The 16,431-nt window shown below is 38.3% G+C and overlaps 1 protein-coding gene across 2 annotated transcripts; it reads right to left on the reverse strand.

Annotated features, from left to right (window-relative positions):
* Positions 1-12,961: 12,961 nt before the first annotated feature.
* Positions 12,962-15,049, reverse strand: LOC147642048 (stress-related protein-like). Of its 2 annotated transcripts, XM_086802226.1 has the most exons (5): positions 14,879-14,897; positions 14,726-14,782; positions 14,567-14,609; positions 14,190-14,411; positions 12,962-13,643 (listed from the first exon to the last, which is right to left on the reverse strand). In XM_086802226.1, the coding sequence occupies exons 3-5, from the start codon at positions 14,573-14,575 to the stop codon at positions 13,251-13,253; spliced, it is 624 nt and encodes a 207-aa protein (XP_086658352.1). In that variant the 5' UTR covers positions 14,576-14,609; positions 14,726-14,782; positions 14,879-14,897; the 3' UTR covers positions 12,962-13,250. The 2 variants fall into 2 exon arrangements, with proteins under 2 accessions (XP_086658352.1, XP_086658345.1); XM_086802219.1 differs by having other exon boundaries at positions 14,726-15,049.
* Between the last annotated feature and the right edge of the window lie 1,382 nt (positions 15,050-16,431).

The following is a 16,431-nucleotide window of genomic DNA, read 5'->3' on the forward strand; positions in this document are numbered from 1 at the left end:
AACGGTGTAAGGCATGTCCTCACCTTCTCCCATAACTATACATATCCACGTGAAACCCGAAATTATTGTGGATTTTCTGAAAAGACAATAAGCGGCCTCTATGTGGACAACAAAGCATCTATAATTCTCACTCATCCCAATTGAGCCATTCTATTGAATTTTGACCGCTCACAACAAGTTGTCAACCCACTCTAGAAGTTGTGAAGTAGCCAACACCTCACCTACCATAGAATTCAACTGCAACCGCCGATCTCTGAAGGCTTCCATTTTGTGTGTTCCAACACCTCCTTCCATGAGATCATCAAATGAGAAAGGAGATGTGAAGTCACCACCGCTCAAACCTTTTGGGAAACCATTCAGTACATCCCACCATGTACCATCAATCCTGGTATTACCATGCACAAGTGCGACCTCCTCTATGAGGCTTTAGCCATTACCACCCATGGCTCTTGAGATACACACATACCTTGCAATAAAGGCCATCTTCTATAGCGACCATATGTAATCTGACATCTAATAGGGCTGCCCCTCTGCTCCTCTTCGGAGTTTAACATGTTTCCAAGAAATCCACATCTATCCTGGCTTATTTCCTATTCTTTTCCATAGCATAAATATAATTGGCTGTTGTATCTGATGCAAAGCTTTGCATGTCCATGGCAATAAAGGCAAGAAAAAAGATATCATGTTAATCATAATGGATTGTGCCACTTTGAGCCAAACATGCATAGGCCAACCCTGAGATTTCTAATACACAAACTTATCATTTATCCTTGTAAAAATCCATGCCAACAAAGCCTGTGAATCAACATCAACTCCAATCGGATAACCCAGTGGCGTGTGATGCATCCCCTTTGGCCCATTCTAGCCCAAACCATGCAAATCACTCTCGGTACAGCTTATCAAGCAGATTTATGCATATTAGTGTATAACCCTGAAGCAAGACCAAAATTATCCCAAAAATCCATAGCCTTCCGAACATTATCTCTTTGAACCTTAAGGAACATGAAAGAATCATCTGCTAATGCTTGGCCATCGCCGACCATCTGCTCTCTGCTTGGAAGAGTAAGCCCTACAACTTCACCATACTCCACTAGCTTATCCAGTTGAGATAGGATTAGATGTGTAACAATTGCAAACAAGAGAGGGCTAAGTGTGCATCCTTGCATGACCAATCTCGTTAAATGAATGGGCTCAGCCACCCCACAATCAATCATAAGCCTAGCCACTGCATGTTGGCTAATAGTATAAATCAAAAAAGACATGCGAGGGCCAAATCCCATAGCCTGCATAAGCTATGAAGAAAAGATAAACTAGCGTGATCATAAGCCTTTTCAATATCCACTTGAATCAAAACCACGTCTTGCCTCGAAGCCCTTGCATATTCAATTCCAATTTATACAATCAGTATATTATGCAAAATATTTTGACCTTTAATAAATCCATATTGCCTTGGACGAATCAAAGCATAAAGAAATCGTTGCAACTTGTTGATCAAGACCTTTGCAAATATCTTATACACGGCTCCCATCAATGTGATTGGTCTCCATTGATGCAGATTAACTGGGGAAAAACTTTAGGCAATAAATGTACAAGCCCAATCTTCCAACTCACAGGCATGATACCTGTATTCCACACCTCCTAGAAAATAAAAGCAGGAGGGACCTTCAACTCATCAACATACTTCGTGAAAAGCTCATTAGGGAGCCCATCCCATCCTAGACTTTTTCTTTAGGCAAATGCTTCAACACATCTTCCACCTCATCCGCATAAATATCTCTTTCCAATTCATTTGCAAAAATGTTTGATACCTGGTGATGAACCAAGTGAAACAAAGACTCCCTAGCTGCAATGACATCAAGAGGTATGACCTCTTGCTGCAGACCAAACAAATGGCGACGATAAAAGTCCATACACACATCTAAAACACAAGTAGGATTCAGTAATCAATACACCTTGCCTATCTTTCATTCTAACAATACTCTCATGTGCATGCTTTTGCTACAAACGAGCAAAGAACGTATGTGACTAACAATTAGAATCCATTAGGGCATCCATTCGAGCCATAAGCTTATATCTCACATATTGATTCTCGTGCAATGTTGCAACCTGATGGGACAACCAATCAATAGCTATCTCAATGTTAGGGCAAGAACCATCCTCTTGAACCACCTGGTTCAAATCAACCAATAACGATTATAGGTTTCACAACTTCTCCCTAAAATATGATACATTATGAATCCTATACTGGCGAGCAAGCTTTTGAATATTGAACATACAACACTCCCAAGCTGACACCCCAATAGAGATTACATGGCCTTGAAAGTTTTGTAACACCTATAACATAAACTGATGGAAAATAGTATGCTCCAAGAAATTCTGGTTAACCTTGAGAGGAGCCTTCCAATAATGGCCTATAAGAATACACAGAATGGATATGCATCTCCAATACCAAAGGGAAATGATTTGATAAATTATGATTATATTCCACCAGCATGGACAATATCTCTTGGTAGAAACAAATCATATTGGCAAATATACATTCGGTCCAAACGAGCTCTTGTATCCACGTACTGTTGAGAGGCATATGTAAATCCTCTCTCATGCAGATGTAGCCATAACCACATATCTTGTTTCAAAACTTGATTGGCAAACACATTCCAGCTGAGCCTCTCTAAGCCCATCTATAATAGAGTGAGGTGTAGAAGCATGCTCCGGCAATTCACATACATTAAAATCACCCGCACAAAGCCAGGCTTAGCGTTGCACAAACACAATAAATCGTCTCATAATTAACGATATTGTGCAACACCATTAGGCACATACAGCCCCACAAGCCATAATGTTTCATCCATAAACTCCACTTCCACAACAATGAACCGCCCTTGGACATCCTGTATAACCAATGATGACTTAAACTGACATTTCACTACAATCATGACCCTTGATTGTGTAGTGGGGTGCCCACTATATAAAACACATGAAATTCCTTGTAATCATACACTTGTCTAGCCATGGAATGTTGTTTATGCTCCACATCACAAAACATATCCCATTGACTATGAAACATAGTATGCCACATGTGATAATTCTTGGATACTATCCATATTATAGTGTCACAAAATCTCTGACTACCTTGCATTTATCTCTCTTAACTATCCATATTAGTGTCTCAATTAGTTATCTGACACTACCTCACATTTTCAAAAACTACCCATATTAGTGTCGTAGGTTATCTCACACTATCTTGAATTTTCAAAAACTATCCTTACATCATGTTGCTACTTTAATCAAAAGCACAAAAGGGCTACTTTACTACTTAGCCTCATCTTTTACTATATTGAAATGTATCAAAGGGTGTCTATTTGTAGCTTTTGTGACTTTGAAGTGCATGAAAGGGGAGCTTTATTATAGGTATACTTACTTACATATAAGATATAGAAGGAGAAGCATACGGAATAGTAGAAGGAGAAAGAGGTCTAGACACAATCACTAAAAAAAAAATACGAATGGAAAGGATAATAAGAAGAAGCCATATGAAGAAGATCATAAAGAGAGGGAGGAAAACTCGATATACAACACTATAAGAGGAGGAAAAATAGATAATATAATAATTTAAAGGATGATCTAGAGAAGCTATACACGATGGATCAAAAGGATGAAAAGAGAGGAGAAGGAGAACGAGTAGGAATAAAAAGAGAAATAGTGTAATAGTTCATGGGAGTGTGATGTAATGTCTATGATAATTCATTATGGTATATCCAGAGAGAAGTATATATGTATGTATGCATGTCAATGATGTATGTATTTATGCATCTTAATATTGTATGTATGTATGCATGTATGTATGTTTGCATGTTGATGATGTTGTCAATGATATATGTATATATATATGTTAATGCTATATGTATGTATGTATGTCTACATGTTAATTATATATGTCTATGATGACATGGTAGCATAAGGATTAGAAAGAAGAGGACTTATGAGAGAAACAAGAGAAGAGCGAGTAGAAGCATGATTAGTACAAGATATAGAAGGAGAAGCATGGAGTGTCATGAGAATATATTTTAAGTCCTCTTTAAGAATATTATTTTTCCCTCTTGAGTAATTTGGGGACGCCTAGGTTACTCTTGCATCATGCCGGCTAGGTTAATATCGTGGGTGACACCACTATAATTATTAATATGTGCGGTATATGACGTATGCTTGGGACCGTCCATGATTATTTCAGTTAGGTTTGTATGGCAGGGTGATTCCTGGGATACTTACGCCTGCAGGTAGTCATGAGTTGGTAATGGTTTGTGCCTGTTTAATATTTGTGGGATTAATTTAATTATTGATTGGGCTTATATTTTCAGGTGATGAAGATTACGAGGATTGATGAATAATGTCAAGGAGAATGTTTCTTATGCGCATCATATTTATTTTTACAAGCGTAGCTTGTAACCTTAGTAGTTGATTTTTCCATTTTGATACATTGGAAAAAATACATTTATAATGTTGAATTTATTAAAGCCTAAAGCCTTTACCCTAGTCCCAATTTTTGGGACACTCTATTTTTGTTGTGGAAGAGTGTCGTGCTCTCTAAAAGCACACTTTGTATATTTTTGGGGACTATGGCCTATTTTTTAAAAAGCTAATAAAAATACTCTTGTGTGGGGAAGGCCACGCACAAAGGGGGGGAAGATTGCACCTAGCATGTTTGTCTTGGAGCTAAGTATTATGTTTGCTATGCTTTTGTTTAATTTATTTGATTTTGTTGAAACCTGCAAAGCATGTGTTTTCATGGTTGAATTTATGTGTTGAATTTCTCAAGTGTTCCACAAACTATCCTAGAGACCGATTCCGTTTTCAGTGGTATCAAAGCTTGGGCTAGGAGATTTGTGGAAAGGTGGGAAAGCTCTTCATCAACACAACTCTCAAGAAAGTTGCAGGCTTTTAACCAATGGGCAAAAGAAGGGTTTGTGGTCTTTAACCAAAAATTCAAATTCTCAAACTAGCTCTACTTCTCAAACCCACTTACCTCTTCCCAAAACCATTCTTCTTTATCAAAAAGTGGTTTTGCTCAAAGCTTCATGAATTTCAGATCTGACCGTATAGATGGATTCCCCATAGCCAAAAACCTCATGTGGTTTGCTCAGATTTTGCAAAGATTCAAGCTGCAAAAATCTTATAATTGACGGTCTGCATGTTTTGTGAGCAAAGAGCTTGTAAATTGATCAAAAAGAAGCCAAGCGATGATGCGCCGATTTGCAGCCTCACGGCAAAAAACGTGAGAAGAAGAAGATCAAAAATCAATTAATTACTAATTTGCTTAATCTCAATTAAGCCCAAATCCTCATCTTAACCTAATTCTACTTTTCCCAAGCCCAATGCATGTCACGTCAACTTTTGGAGCTTTCACACTACCTATTTTCCTATTTCAAAAGAAATTCCAAAGAATTACAGTTTTCAGATTTTTGGGTGCAGAAAATTGATTTTTCAGGGCTCAAAGAGGCTTAAAAAGACCAAATAAATGCCAAAAAATTCTAAAATAATTTCTAAAAAATTCTAAAAATTCTCAAAAATTATTACAGAGGTTTGGCCAAGTTTTCAGAATTGTTTGAGCAGTGTTCAAGGTGCAAAAAATTATTTCTTCAGTATTTCGACTAGCCCAAGTCTCCTAAATCACTCGGAATTGCTCGGGACTTATGCGAAACGAAGGGAATTCGACCCAACCATTGAACCAAATTCTTTGTTCAGTTTCAACACAAATCGAATTGTGGGAGAATTGAGATAAGTACAATCATTTGCTTTATTTACATACATCAAATAATATCAATTTTACTTATTTATATTGTTTGCATGAGCACTATGGCAAATTTTCCTATTTTACCTTCAATTCAAGAGCAACTCCAATCTCTACAACAACAAATTGTAGAAGAGAGAGAGAGATGCGAATTGAATTGGAGCAACAGCTCACGAGTCGAAGGCGTAAGCGTGACTCTTTGACATCTTATGATGACGAAGATGATACCATCCAAAGAGCTGTCAATGCTACACTTCAAGCACAAAATTCAGGGAAAGATTCTAAAATCAGTCGTAAAGCTTTTTCATTTCAGAATTATGATGGCAAGAAAGATGCTCGAGTCCTTTTGGCATGCCTTAGTCAATTAGATGACTACTTTTCGGGGGAGAAATTTTTCGAGAAGAACAAGATCAAATATGCGGCTAATCACATGGTGGATAGCGCAGCTTTATGGTGGAGCGTCATCAAGCAAGGACGTGACAAACCGGATTCATGGAAAAGGTTTCAAAGGCTAGTGAAAAAGCATTTCTTACCTTCATAATTTAAATCTAAAGTTAGGCATCAATGGGATACATTGCGTCAACTTGAAAAAGAAAGCATGTCTCAGTATGTGGAGAAGTTTTGGAATACATTACTACAGGTACAGGTTGTGGAGAAAGTCAATGAGAAGGACCAAAAGAGGAAATTCATTGCAGGCCTTAAGTCTACAATCAAGGCTAATGTGAATATGTTTAAACCTCATTCACTTTCTACAGCTATATCTTTGGCAACAAATTCCGAACGCAAAAATGGTTTTCCTAGAGAGACCAAGTCATTTGAGAGTAACCACTCTAAACCTTTTTCTAAACCTTTTCATGCTTCAAGAAATTTTCATAAGCCAGGGTTTGACAAAGGCAAGGAGATGGTCAAAGGTGAATCAAATTCCAAGAGAGTCAATGGTGGCAAGCCCAAAGGTCCTCCAATCAATGTTTTCGATGTCATAAAGAAGGACATATAGCACCAAATTGCCCAAAACGTGCAAAGAATCCGACACCTGCGGCACGAGTCAATATGCTTGAAGGAGACGACAATGAAGATGAATCGCTCAAGCAAGAGGGTAACTCTGACCTTGACTATTCAGAAGCAGAAGGTAAACCTCAAGCTCATTCGCTACTCAAAATAAAAGGAAAAATTAATGAGCATCAAGTTACTGTTTTACATGACGATGATAGCACTCATGAATTTATTTCTGAAAAGGCAATTAGAGCTTTAAACATTCAACCTTCACCTACACATTATAGAGTTAAAGCTGCATTTACTGGAACCAAGTATAATTGCATGCAAGAGGTGAAAGGTTTAACTTTAAGCATCAATTCTTTAATAGAAAAAAGAGATTTCTTAGTTGCACCTTTACAAGGCGTAGATGTAATATTGGGTATGCCTTGGAGACATATGTACAACCCTATTATAGACTATGACACACATAGCATTTGTGTAAGGAAGGACAATGAAAATATTTTCCTCCAATGTCTAGTCAAAGGAGAGACAAGCCCTTTATTGAGTCATACTCAAGCAAAACGAGCTCTTAGAAAAAGGAAGAAGACATATATGGTTTGGGTTAACCAGCTTAGCGCTGAGTTTAACACATCCAAAAGTCCAAAACTTGATCCTTATATCTCCAAATTCAGGGATTGTTTTATGAAAGATTTACCTCCAGGATTACCTAAGTCTAGGCCTGAAGACCATAGTATTGACTTATTGCCAGGCAACTCTCCACCTTGTAAAGCTCCTTATAAAGTCAACAATTTAGAGCAAAAAGAAATCCAAAAACAATCGAGGATTTGTTAGAAAGAGGCCTTATTAGACCTAGTAGTTCACCCTTTGGAGCTCTAGTCCTTCTTGTTAAGAAGAAGAATGGAACTTTCCGAATGTGTGTTGACTACCGAGCATTGAATAAAATCACTGTCAAGAACAGATACCCTATCCCTAGGGTAGATGACTTACTTGATAAGCTTAGAGGTTCAAAGGTCTTTAGCAAGATTGACTTAAAGTCTGGCTATCATCAAGTACGCATGACTGAGTCAGACATATTCAAGACTGCATTTAGAACCCAGACTGGCCATTATGAGTTTTTGGTTATGCCATTTGGTTTGACCAATGCTCCAGCTACATTCAGTCGTATGATGAATCGCATTTTCCTAAAGTTTCAAAGCTTTGTTGTGATGTTCTTTGATGATATTCTTGTTTTCAGCAAGAATCATCAAGAGCATGAGCAACACTTGGAGCAAGTGTTTAACCTTTTGAGAGAAAATGAATTGTATGTCAATCCTGAAAAGAGTTCTTTCTTTCAAAAAGAGATTGAATACTTAGGCCATATAGTGTCAGCTGAAGGAATCCATGTGGATCCTAAGAAGATTGAGTGTATAGCCTCTTGGCCTACACCTCGAGACATTCATGACCTTAGATCTTTGCTAGGTCTATGTAGTTACTATAGGAAGTTTGTCAAGAATTTCGCTTATATTACACATCCTTTGATGGAACTTCTTAAGAAAACTATATTTTTCCATTAGACCGAAAGTCAAGATAAATCTTTTCTAGCACTCAAGGATGCATTAACTCATGCACCAGTTCTTACACTACCTGATTTTCAAAGACCATTCTTTGTGGTAGTAACTGATGCTTGTGGTAAAGGTTTTGCTACTGTGCTTATGCAAGACAACCATCCTATTGCCTATGAAAGTCGAAAGCTAAAACCTGCTGAAACAAATTATAGTACATATGACAAGGAATTAGCAGCAGTTGTGCATGCCTTGAAGATTTGGAAGCATTACCTAATGGGTTCAGAATTTCTTATCAAGACTGATCAACAAAGCATTAGGCATTTGCTTTCGCAACCCCTTATTTCAGATAGGCACATCAAATGGGCATCTTTCATACAAAGTTTTCAACCCATGATTCAATATCAACCTGGAAAGGAAAATGTTGTTGCCGATGCTTTAAGTAGAAGACCACATATCAACAACATCTCCGCTACTATTGAAAGTGAACCATTTGTACTAATGAAAGAAACTTATGAAGTAGATTCAGATTTTTCTCCGATATGGATCAAAATGCGTGAAAACAATTGGACACCTCAAGGAAATTATTCTCATAATGATGGCCATCTTTTCTTTGAGAAAAGATTATGTGTTACTCAACCCTATAGACAACTTGTCTTGGAAGAGATGCACCAACCACCATTCATGGGACATAGAGGAGTTTCCGCAACACTTCAACTAGTTTCTCGAGAATTCTTTTGGCCTCATTTGAAAAATGATGTAGCAACATTTGTAGCTAAGTGTAACATTTTTCAAGCAATTAAAAGCTACAAAGGCAAAGCTTTAGGATTGCTTATGCCTTTACACCCATTCCAGACCGACCATGGGAACAAGTGTCTATGGACTTCATTACAGGCTTTCCTACTACTTCCAGTCATCATGTGACATAATTTGGACAATAGTGGACAGGTTTATAAGCAAGCCTATTTCATTCCATGTAAAAAGACACTAACTTCTCAGCAAGCTGCGACCATATTTGTCAAGCAAATCTTTGTTCATCATGGTCTACCCAAAGTGATAGTTTTTTATAGAGATTCCAAATTTTGTAGTCACTTTTGGATTGCTCTTTTCTCAAACTTAGACACTAAGTTAGATTTTTCTACGGCTTTTCATCTTGAATCAAATGGACAGACCGAAGTTACGAATAGCACTATCTTGGATATGCTTAGAGCCTATGTTTCCCAGCAACCTAGTTCATGGGATAAGTACATATATCTACTCCAATTTACTTATAATAATACTCCTCATTCTGCTACTGGTCGAGCACCATTTGAGATTATCTATGGTAGAGCTTTGTCTATTCCGGCTACTAGACTCTCCCATAAGATTGAAGCTACTGACTAATTTACTCGAGACTTTGATCGCATTTTATCTGAAGTGCGTGATTGTATTGCAAGAGCTCAAGAGAAGTATACATTTCAAGCAAATAGGAAGCGTAAAGATTTTTCATTCCAAGAAGGTGATTATGTACTTTTGAGAATTGAGAAGAAGAGACGATTAAAGAATGTGAAAAAATTCCCTGCAGTTAAACTTGCACCTAGATACTATGGACCATTTAAAATTATTGAAAAGATTAACGATGTGGCCTATAGACTAGAGTTGCCATCTAATTGGAATATCCACAACTCTTTCCATATTCATCTCTTGAAACCCTTTCGAGGAACACTTCCTTCTCACCCAATTTATGAGGAACCACCTCTTGTTGAAGGAGAGGAAGAAGTCTTAGTTCCTGATACTATTATTGATCAAGAGACGACAACAACAAGAACTGGGAACCAATACATCAAATATCTTTTAACATTCAAAAACCATCCTCAAGAAGATGCAAAATGGATGCCCGAGAAATTTTTTCGAGCTTATCCTGAGATCCTTCGTTCTTTTCAAACCCAGCAAACCCGCAATTGAGGACAATTGCAAACTCAAGCAAGAGGGATGTCATGAGAATATATTTTAAGTCCTCTTTAAGAATATTATTTTTCACTCTTGAGTAATTTGGGGACGCCTAGGTTACTCTTGCGTCATGCCAGCTAGGTTAATATCGTGGGTGACACCACTATAAATATTAATACGTGCGGTATATGACGTATGCTTGCGACCATCTATGATTATTTCAGTTAGGTTTGTATGACAAGGTGATTCCTAGGATACTTACGCCTGGTAGTCATGAGTTGGTAATGGTTTGTGCCTGTTTAATATATTTGTGGGATTAATTTAATTATTAATTAAACTTATATTTTCAAATGATGAAGATTACGAGGATTGATGAATAATGTCAAGGAGAATGTTTCTTATACGCATCATATTTATTTTTACAAGCGTAGCTTGTAACCTTAGTAGTTGATTTTTCCATTTTGATACATTGAAAAAAGTACATTTATAATGTTGAATTTATTAAAGCCTAAATGCTTTACCCTAGCCCCAATTTTCGAAACACTCTATTTTTGTTATGAAAGAGTGTCGTGCTCTCTAAAAGCACACTTTGTATATTTTTGGAGACTATGGCCTATTTTTGAAAAAGCTAATAAAAATACTCGTGTGGAGAAGGCCACGCACAAGGGGAAGGAAAGATTGCACCCAGCATGTTTGTCTTGGAGCTAAGTATTATGTTTGCTATGCTTTTGTTTAATTTATTTGATTTTGTTGAAACCTGCAAAGCATGTGTTTTCATGGTTGAATTTATGTGTTGAATTTCTCAAGTGTTCCACAAACTATCCTAGAGAACGATTCCGTTTTCATGGGGAGAAAGAGGACGAGGAAGAAGAGGTCTAGAATGAGAATTACATCTAGAGTGAAATACAACAAGAGGATTAAGAGTGACAAGAGAAGAGAAGGAGGATCTCTAAGTAAATTTTGCTAAAAAACAAAGTAAAAAGAAAACCAACAAGAGGAGTTGGAGGCACTACTAAAAACGTAAGGATTACAAGAAAGAAGAACCTCAGGTGAAGTACAAGTGCGATGATCACAATGAGAAAGAAAGGAGAAGAAAGAAGAACATCTACAGAGAGAACTAGAAGCAATTACTACAAGAGGAGAAGTGGTAGAAGTAATAGTAGTATCATGACGAGTAGGTACTATAATAGGAGAGGAAAAAAATGAGAAGATATAAAACTAACTATAATAAGAAGCACACGGCCAATAAGACTTGAAAGACAAAAAAAAAAGTGAAACAAGTAAAACTATAAAAGTTGGAGGATGACAAGATGTAAAACTAACTACAATAAGAAGCACAAGGCCAATAAGACTTGAAAGACAAAAAAAAAAAAAAAGTGAAACAAGTAAAAGACTATAAAAAGTTGGAGGATGAGACAAAGTTACACAAGAAGGATTACAAGGATGAGAGCGAGATGAAGACGAGGAGAATTGAAAGTATGATGAGAAGAAACTGTAACAACTTGATCACAAGGAGGGGGAGGCACAATAGATATAACACTATCATGAGGAGCAAATACTATAATAGGAGGAAACAAAATAAAAAGATGTAAAACTAACTACAATAAGAAGCAAACAACCACTAGACTTGAAAGACAAAGAAGTGGCAAATCGATAGGACTACAAAAAGTTGGAGGATGAGGCAAATGTGTACAAGGAGAATCATAAGGACAAGGAAGAGATAGAGGAAAAGTATGATGAGAAGACGCTGCAAGAAGATTAGGAGGGAGAGTGGGCACGACACTACAAGAGGACAAATAAAATGAAATAATAATTTGAAGGATGATGCGGAGAAGCTGCACATGATGGATCACAAGGGAGGGGAGAGGAGGAATAAGAGTACGAATAAAAAGAGAAAGTGTGATAGTTCTACAATGCCTATGATATTTCATGATGGTATAACCATAGAAGTATATGTATTTATGTATGTATATAAATGATATACATTTATGTATTCATGCATGTTAATGATGTATGTCCATGATGACATGGTAGCAAGATGTGTGATGTCCATAAAGGTATATGTTCACTTGGACCTTATGTTGCCACGTCAACAAATTCATAGAACAAAATATTACCCAAAAAAAAAAGCTCATCATTAAATGCTCTACAACATATAAATACCTCAATGCTTAGAATTTCCTCAAATCATTTCTCTTTATCGTTTACTAGCTAGTAGCCACTTCCCACATATTTTCAAATCCTAGAGTTTGGAATCCTCACAAATCATTCCTTCATCACTTCCTCTACTCTCTCTCCTCCTCTTAACTTCTCCACTCTTCAATCATCTCAAGATCCCTCCCGTACAATTCACTAGCATCTTATTTATCTTGATTTACTATCCATATAATAGTGTCTCAAATTATCCGACTTCCTTGCATTTCTCTCTCTTTACTATCCATATTAGTGGTCTTAAGTTATCTCACACTACTTCACATTTTCAAAAACTACTTACATTTTGATACTTTGATCAAAAGCACAAAAGGACTACTTACTAAGCCTCACTGAAAGGTATCAAAGGGCTTCAATTACTAGCCAAAAGCATGTTCAACATAGCCAAAAGTCGTACAAAACTATAAAACATGTATTTGGAATAACATCACAAAAAAACAAGCATGACATTCAAGATAGACTAGACATACTAGAAACAATTTCAAAACAACGGGAAAGTATAGAAAAGCATCAATTTGAGAGGAGAATAGACATGTACTAGAAACGATTTAACACAATAGATAAGTAATTAACCGGAACTAAGGAGGGTTATTAAGTTGATTCTTGAAGTGCTACACATGCTTAGATACAAAGCATAGCTTAACTAGTACAAATGAAAACGTGTATAGACAACGTACCACATACGCAACACAGACAAGAATATGTAAGAGGTGTGTGAAACTTGGAAAACAGAAATACTAGAGAGAGAGCGAGAGAGCGAGAGAGTGAGTGTGTGTAGGGAGTCTCTAGGCGTCTTTCTTGATGATGGTTTCGATGCGCTTGATGGGGAGGAGAGGCACGCAGTCGACCAGGGGCAGGCGCCTCTGTTTTAAAGAGGAGAGCACCTGGTTGAACTTTTTTCCCACGAAGAGGGCGGGGGGAGAGACGAGATGCACGATCTGCACCGAGTAGGGAAGCTTGAGGAATTGCTTCCACGCAGCGTATGCCCACTCCTCCGCCAGGGGCTCGTACCTATCAAAGTAGGCCTTGGACGTCTCCACCACGCCCGCCTTGTGCACCTCCGCCGCCACATCCACAAGAAATTCCGGCACTTGCTTCGCCACCTCAATAGCCCCGTGAGATAATTCTTTCGCCTTGTGAGGCGCGTGCTCGTGTACTGCGCACGCTATCACATCCATCTGCATGCATTCAAAAGCCCTTGTAGATAAATCGTAACCCTCTAAGACTTAAACACAGCTATTTATGGCTTGATTTCCCTGATTTAGCTTAACAAGAAGAGCAATTAATCCTTACAATTAGTTACCCCCCACCCCCAAGGGTTAATTAGCCCTTGTAATCCGAGCAATTATTTCTCTTACTTCATCATTACAAGAAACTTGAATTTGATTAATCATTTTTCTGTATAGAAAGGGGGAAAAAAGGTCCACACGCTTCCGCAATTATCAGTCACAACCCTCCGGCTCAATTAAATGACACCCTCTTATCTCCTTCTATGGCTTCGTTAAACAACCTCCTCTAAGCTTATCACAGCCTAAACCTTGTTTGTCAACATAAATAGCAGCGTCTTTTAGCTCACAACCTCAAGTAATCCTTTCATTCCTTCATTACTCAACAGACTTATAAATCCAAGTCTTTGCAGAATTCTTCTGCAAGAAGATTTTGACGATGAAGAGAAGCCCTAAAAATATAAGAGTTAAAATCATTTTTAGAATGGCGTTAATTACCTTGTGATCGATGAACACCAGGATCTCATGCTGCTTGCCTTCCAAGAGATGGCAGAAAGGCCCAACCGCATCTCTCACCTGCTTCTCCACGTCGTTGATCCGAGGCCTCCACGTCCCCGACCACTCCTTGGCCACCTCATAGATCCGCACAACGCCCACGGTAGCCACGCCCATCGCCACCTCCACAAATCCCAGATACTTAAGGCGCTGGTGCTCATAGCTCTGCAAATTCGGATTAAGATTAAAAAGGATCTGAGGCTTAAATTTTTATTCTAATCAAGAACTGTAAACTGCTTGATTTAATATTAACAAATTGCTATTGCATATGATAAGCTTAAATCAGGAAGAATTAATCATATCTCAAGCTTAACTCAGACCTGCTCCATCGGTAATTTCAGCACTGCCAACAGCCCCAAATTGCTTCAAAGTATGCAAAAACAACATCCCACGTGATTAATAATATGGTTAGAGGCAAAGCAAATGAAGCCAAATTACTCTGGAACAGGTGATTAGTAAGTTAATGACCCGCTTATTACCTGCAAGATTAAGTGGGTGGTTGCAGAGAGAGACGATGAGAGAGTCCAGACTCCAGACCGCAGAGATGTGAAACCAACCGTGGCAATAAACAACGACGATACCCTCACAGAGCCTCACTGTTGCAACGCCATGACTATGGTATATATCATTACCTTTTCTTGCGGGTCTCTACAACCTCCTGTACCAAGATACTCTCACCTACCACTGCCCGTATTGTGCTTGATTTTTGATCTGCCGTGTATGATGTGCATCATCAGCCTAGCCTCTATCATCGGTGTATCTAGATTTTTAGAGAGAGAAACCTCATTCACGCCTCTTCTCTCTCAACAGTTAGTTGTATTCAACTTGTGCGGTATTAATACCGTGATTGTGGGTTTCGTACTGATGGCTACTCGCAATAGTGATTCTCAGGGCCTTTTCTCACATGTAATAAGAGCCCCGTCCCACATTGATGCCATGAATTTACGGACGGGCTCTCTTTCTTACCTTCCACCATATTCCCACGAGAGAAAGGAGAAGGTGAAAAAAAAAAAGGTAAGCACTAACCTTTTGAGCAAGTTACCTCCCTTAAATATAGTGTTTTTGCTGAGGAGAGCAACGGGCTATAGACTGGCCAAGGGCCTCCTAAACCTCCGTATACTTGTGAATTCGTTATCAGATTTTGTGAAGCTTCTCTCGCCTTTCTAATTTCATGGGACATGTCGGGAGTAAAACGAAACTAGCCATGAGACTGCTAATCAACACCATCACTGCTATAAGGCTGCTGCTCTTAATCATCCATGGGACGAGGCTCTGAGTTAACATGGCCACCACAAATAATCTAGGAACTAGGCCAATTCTCCACTAAAATCAAACCCTTAAAGTAGGATTCTCTTCGTGAGAATGCCAAGCATTGGCCAGCATTAAATGCTTTTGCGACTTGCATGGCCCAGTGAAAGGCCCCTAAGGGGGTGATAACCTATAGTTAAGATCCCCTAATTTTGAGGAAGCACCAAGAGGGCATTTTCTTCAAAAAGGATGTCACACAACTTAGAGCCCTGTCCCACAAGCAGCTAGGAACGGGACTATCACTCCACTATTGTTACAAAGTGCTAAAATTAGGCAAAGCTTCGCACAGAAATAGCAGAACAAGTGAAGCTTTGTAAACTTCTTCAAATTTCAGAGAAATACGGAGATTTCAGGGTTCCAACCTTCCACAACTGGTTATGGAGATGACCTAGAAAGAACGATTTGTGTGTGTACAGGGACAAGCAGAGAGAGATGACCGGAATCAAACATCCACGTGGAGGGGGACTCTGTTTTGTTGCTCGGTTTTAATAAGCATGATACTACATAGCAAACTAAAAGTTGTTACCCGACCCTGCTTTCATGGAGGCAACATGGGACGGGGCTCTTAGAGGAATCTTCAGTAGGTAGAGTTCTATAAAGTTTCCCTAATTGTAGTAGCATGGCATTAGAACATATAGTCTAGCCGATGGAGTAATCCACCTTCCCACAAACCAGAACATATAGTGTAGCATCCCATCGGATATAGCAAGGCATTAGGTGGATGACCTATTCAATCGAAATGTGTAGTTGTGATGTCTTCCTTTGTCACACTAGGGTGGGTATTCAATTTTAAGTTGTATAAGAAAAGTCTTAGAATGATGGGATTACTTGCGTCAATATCAAAGGCAACAATGTTAAAAAGCTTCTAGAAAAGCTT

This window comes from Cibotium barometz, chromosome 1, assembly GCF_041138505.1.
Source record: "Cibotium barometz isolate CiBa-2024 chromosome 1, ASM4113850v1, whole genome shotgun sequence".
Classification (NCBI taxonomy): Eukaryota; Viridiplantae; Streptophyta; class Polypodiopsida; order Cyatheales; family Cibotiaceae; genus Cibotium; species Cibotium barometz.

Bases quoted from the DNA above. Each gene is read 5' to 3' on its own strand.
- LOC147642048 (XM_086802219.1), bottom strand. The intron at 13,644-14,189 runs GTAATTAACGCC...GAATGCATGCAG, and splicing joins TGGTGTTCATCGATCACAAG to ATGGATGTGATAGCGTGCGC.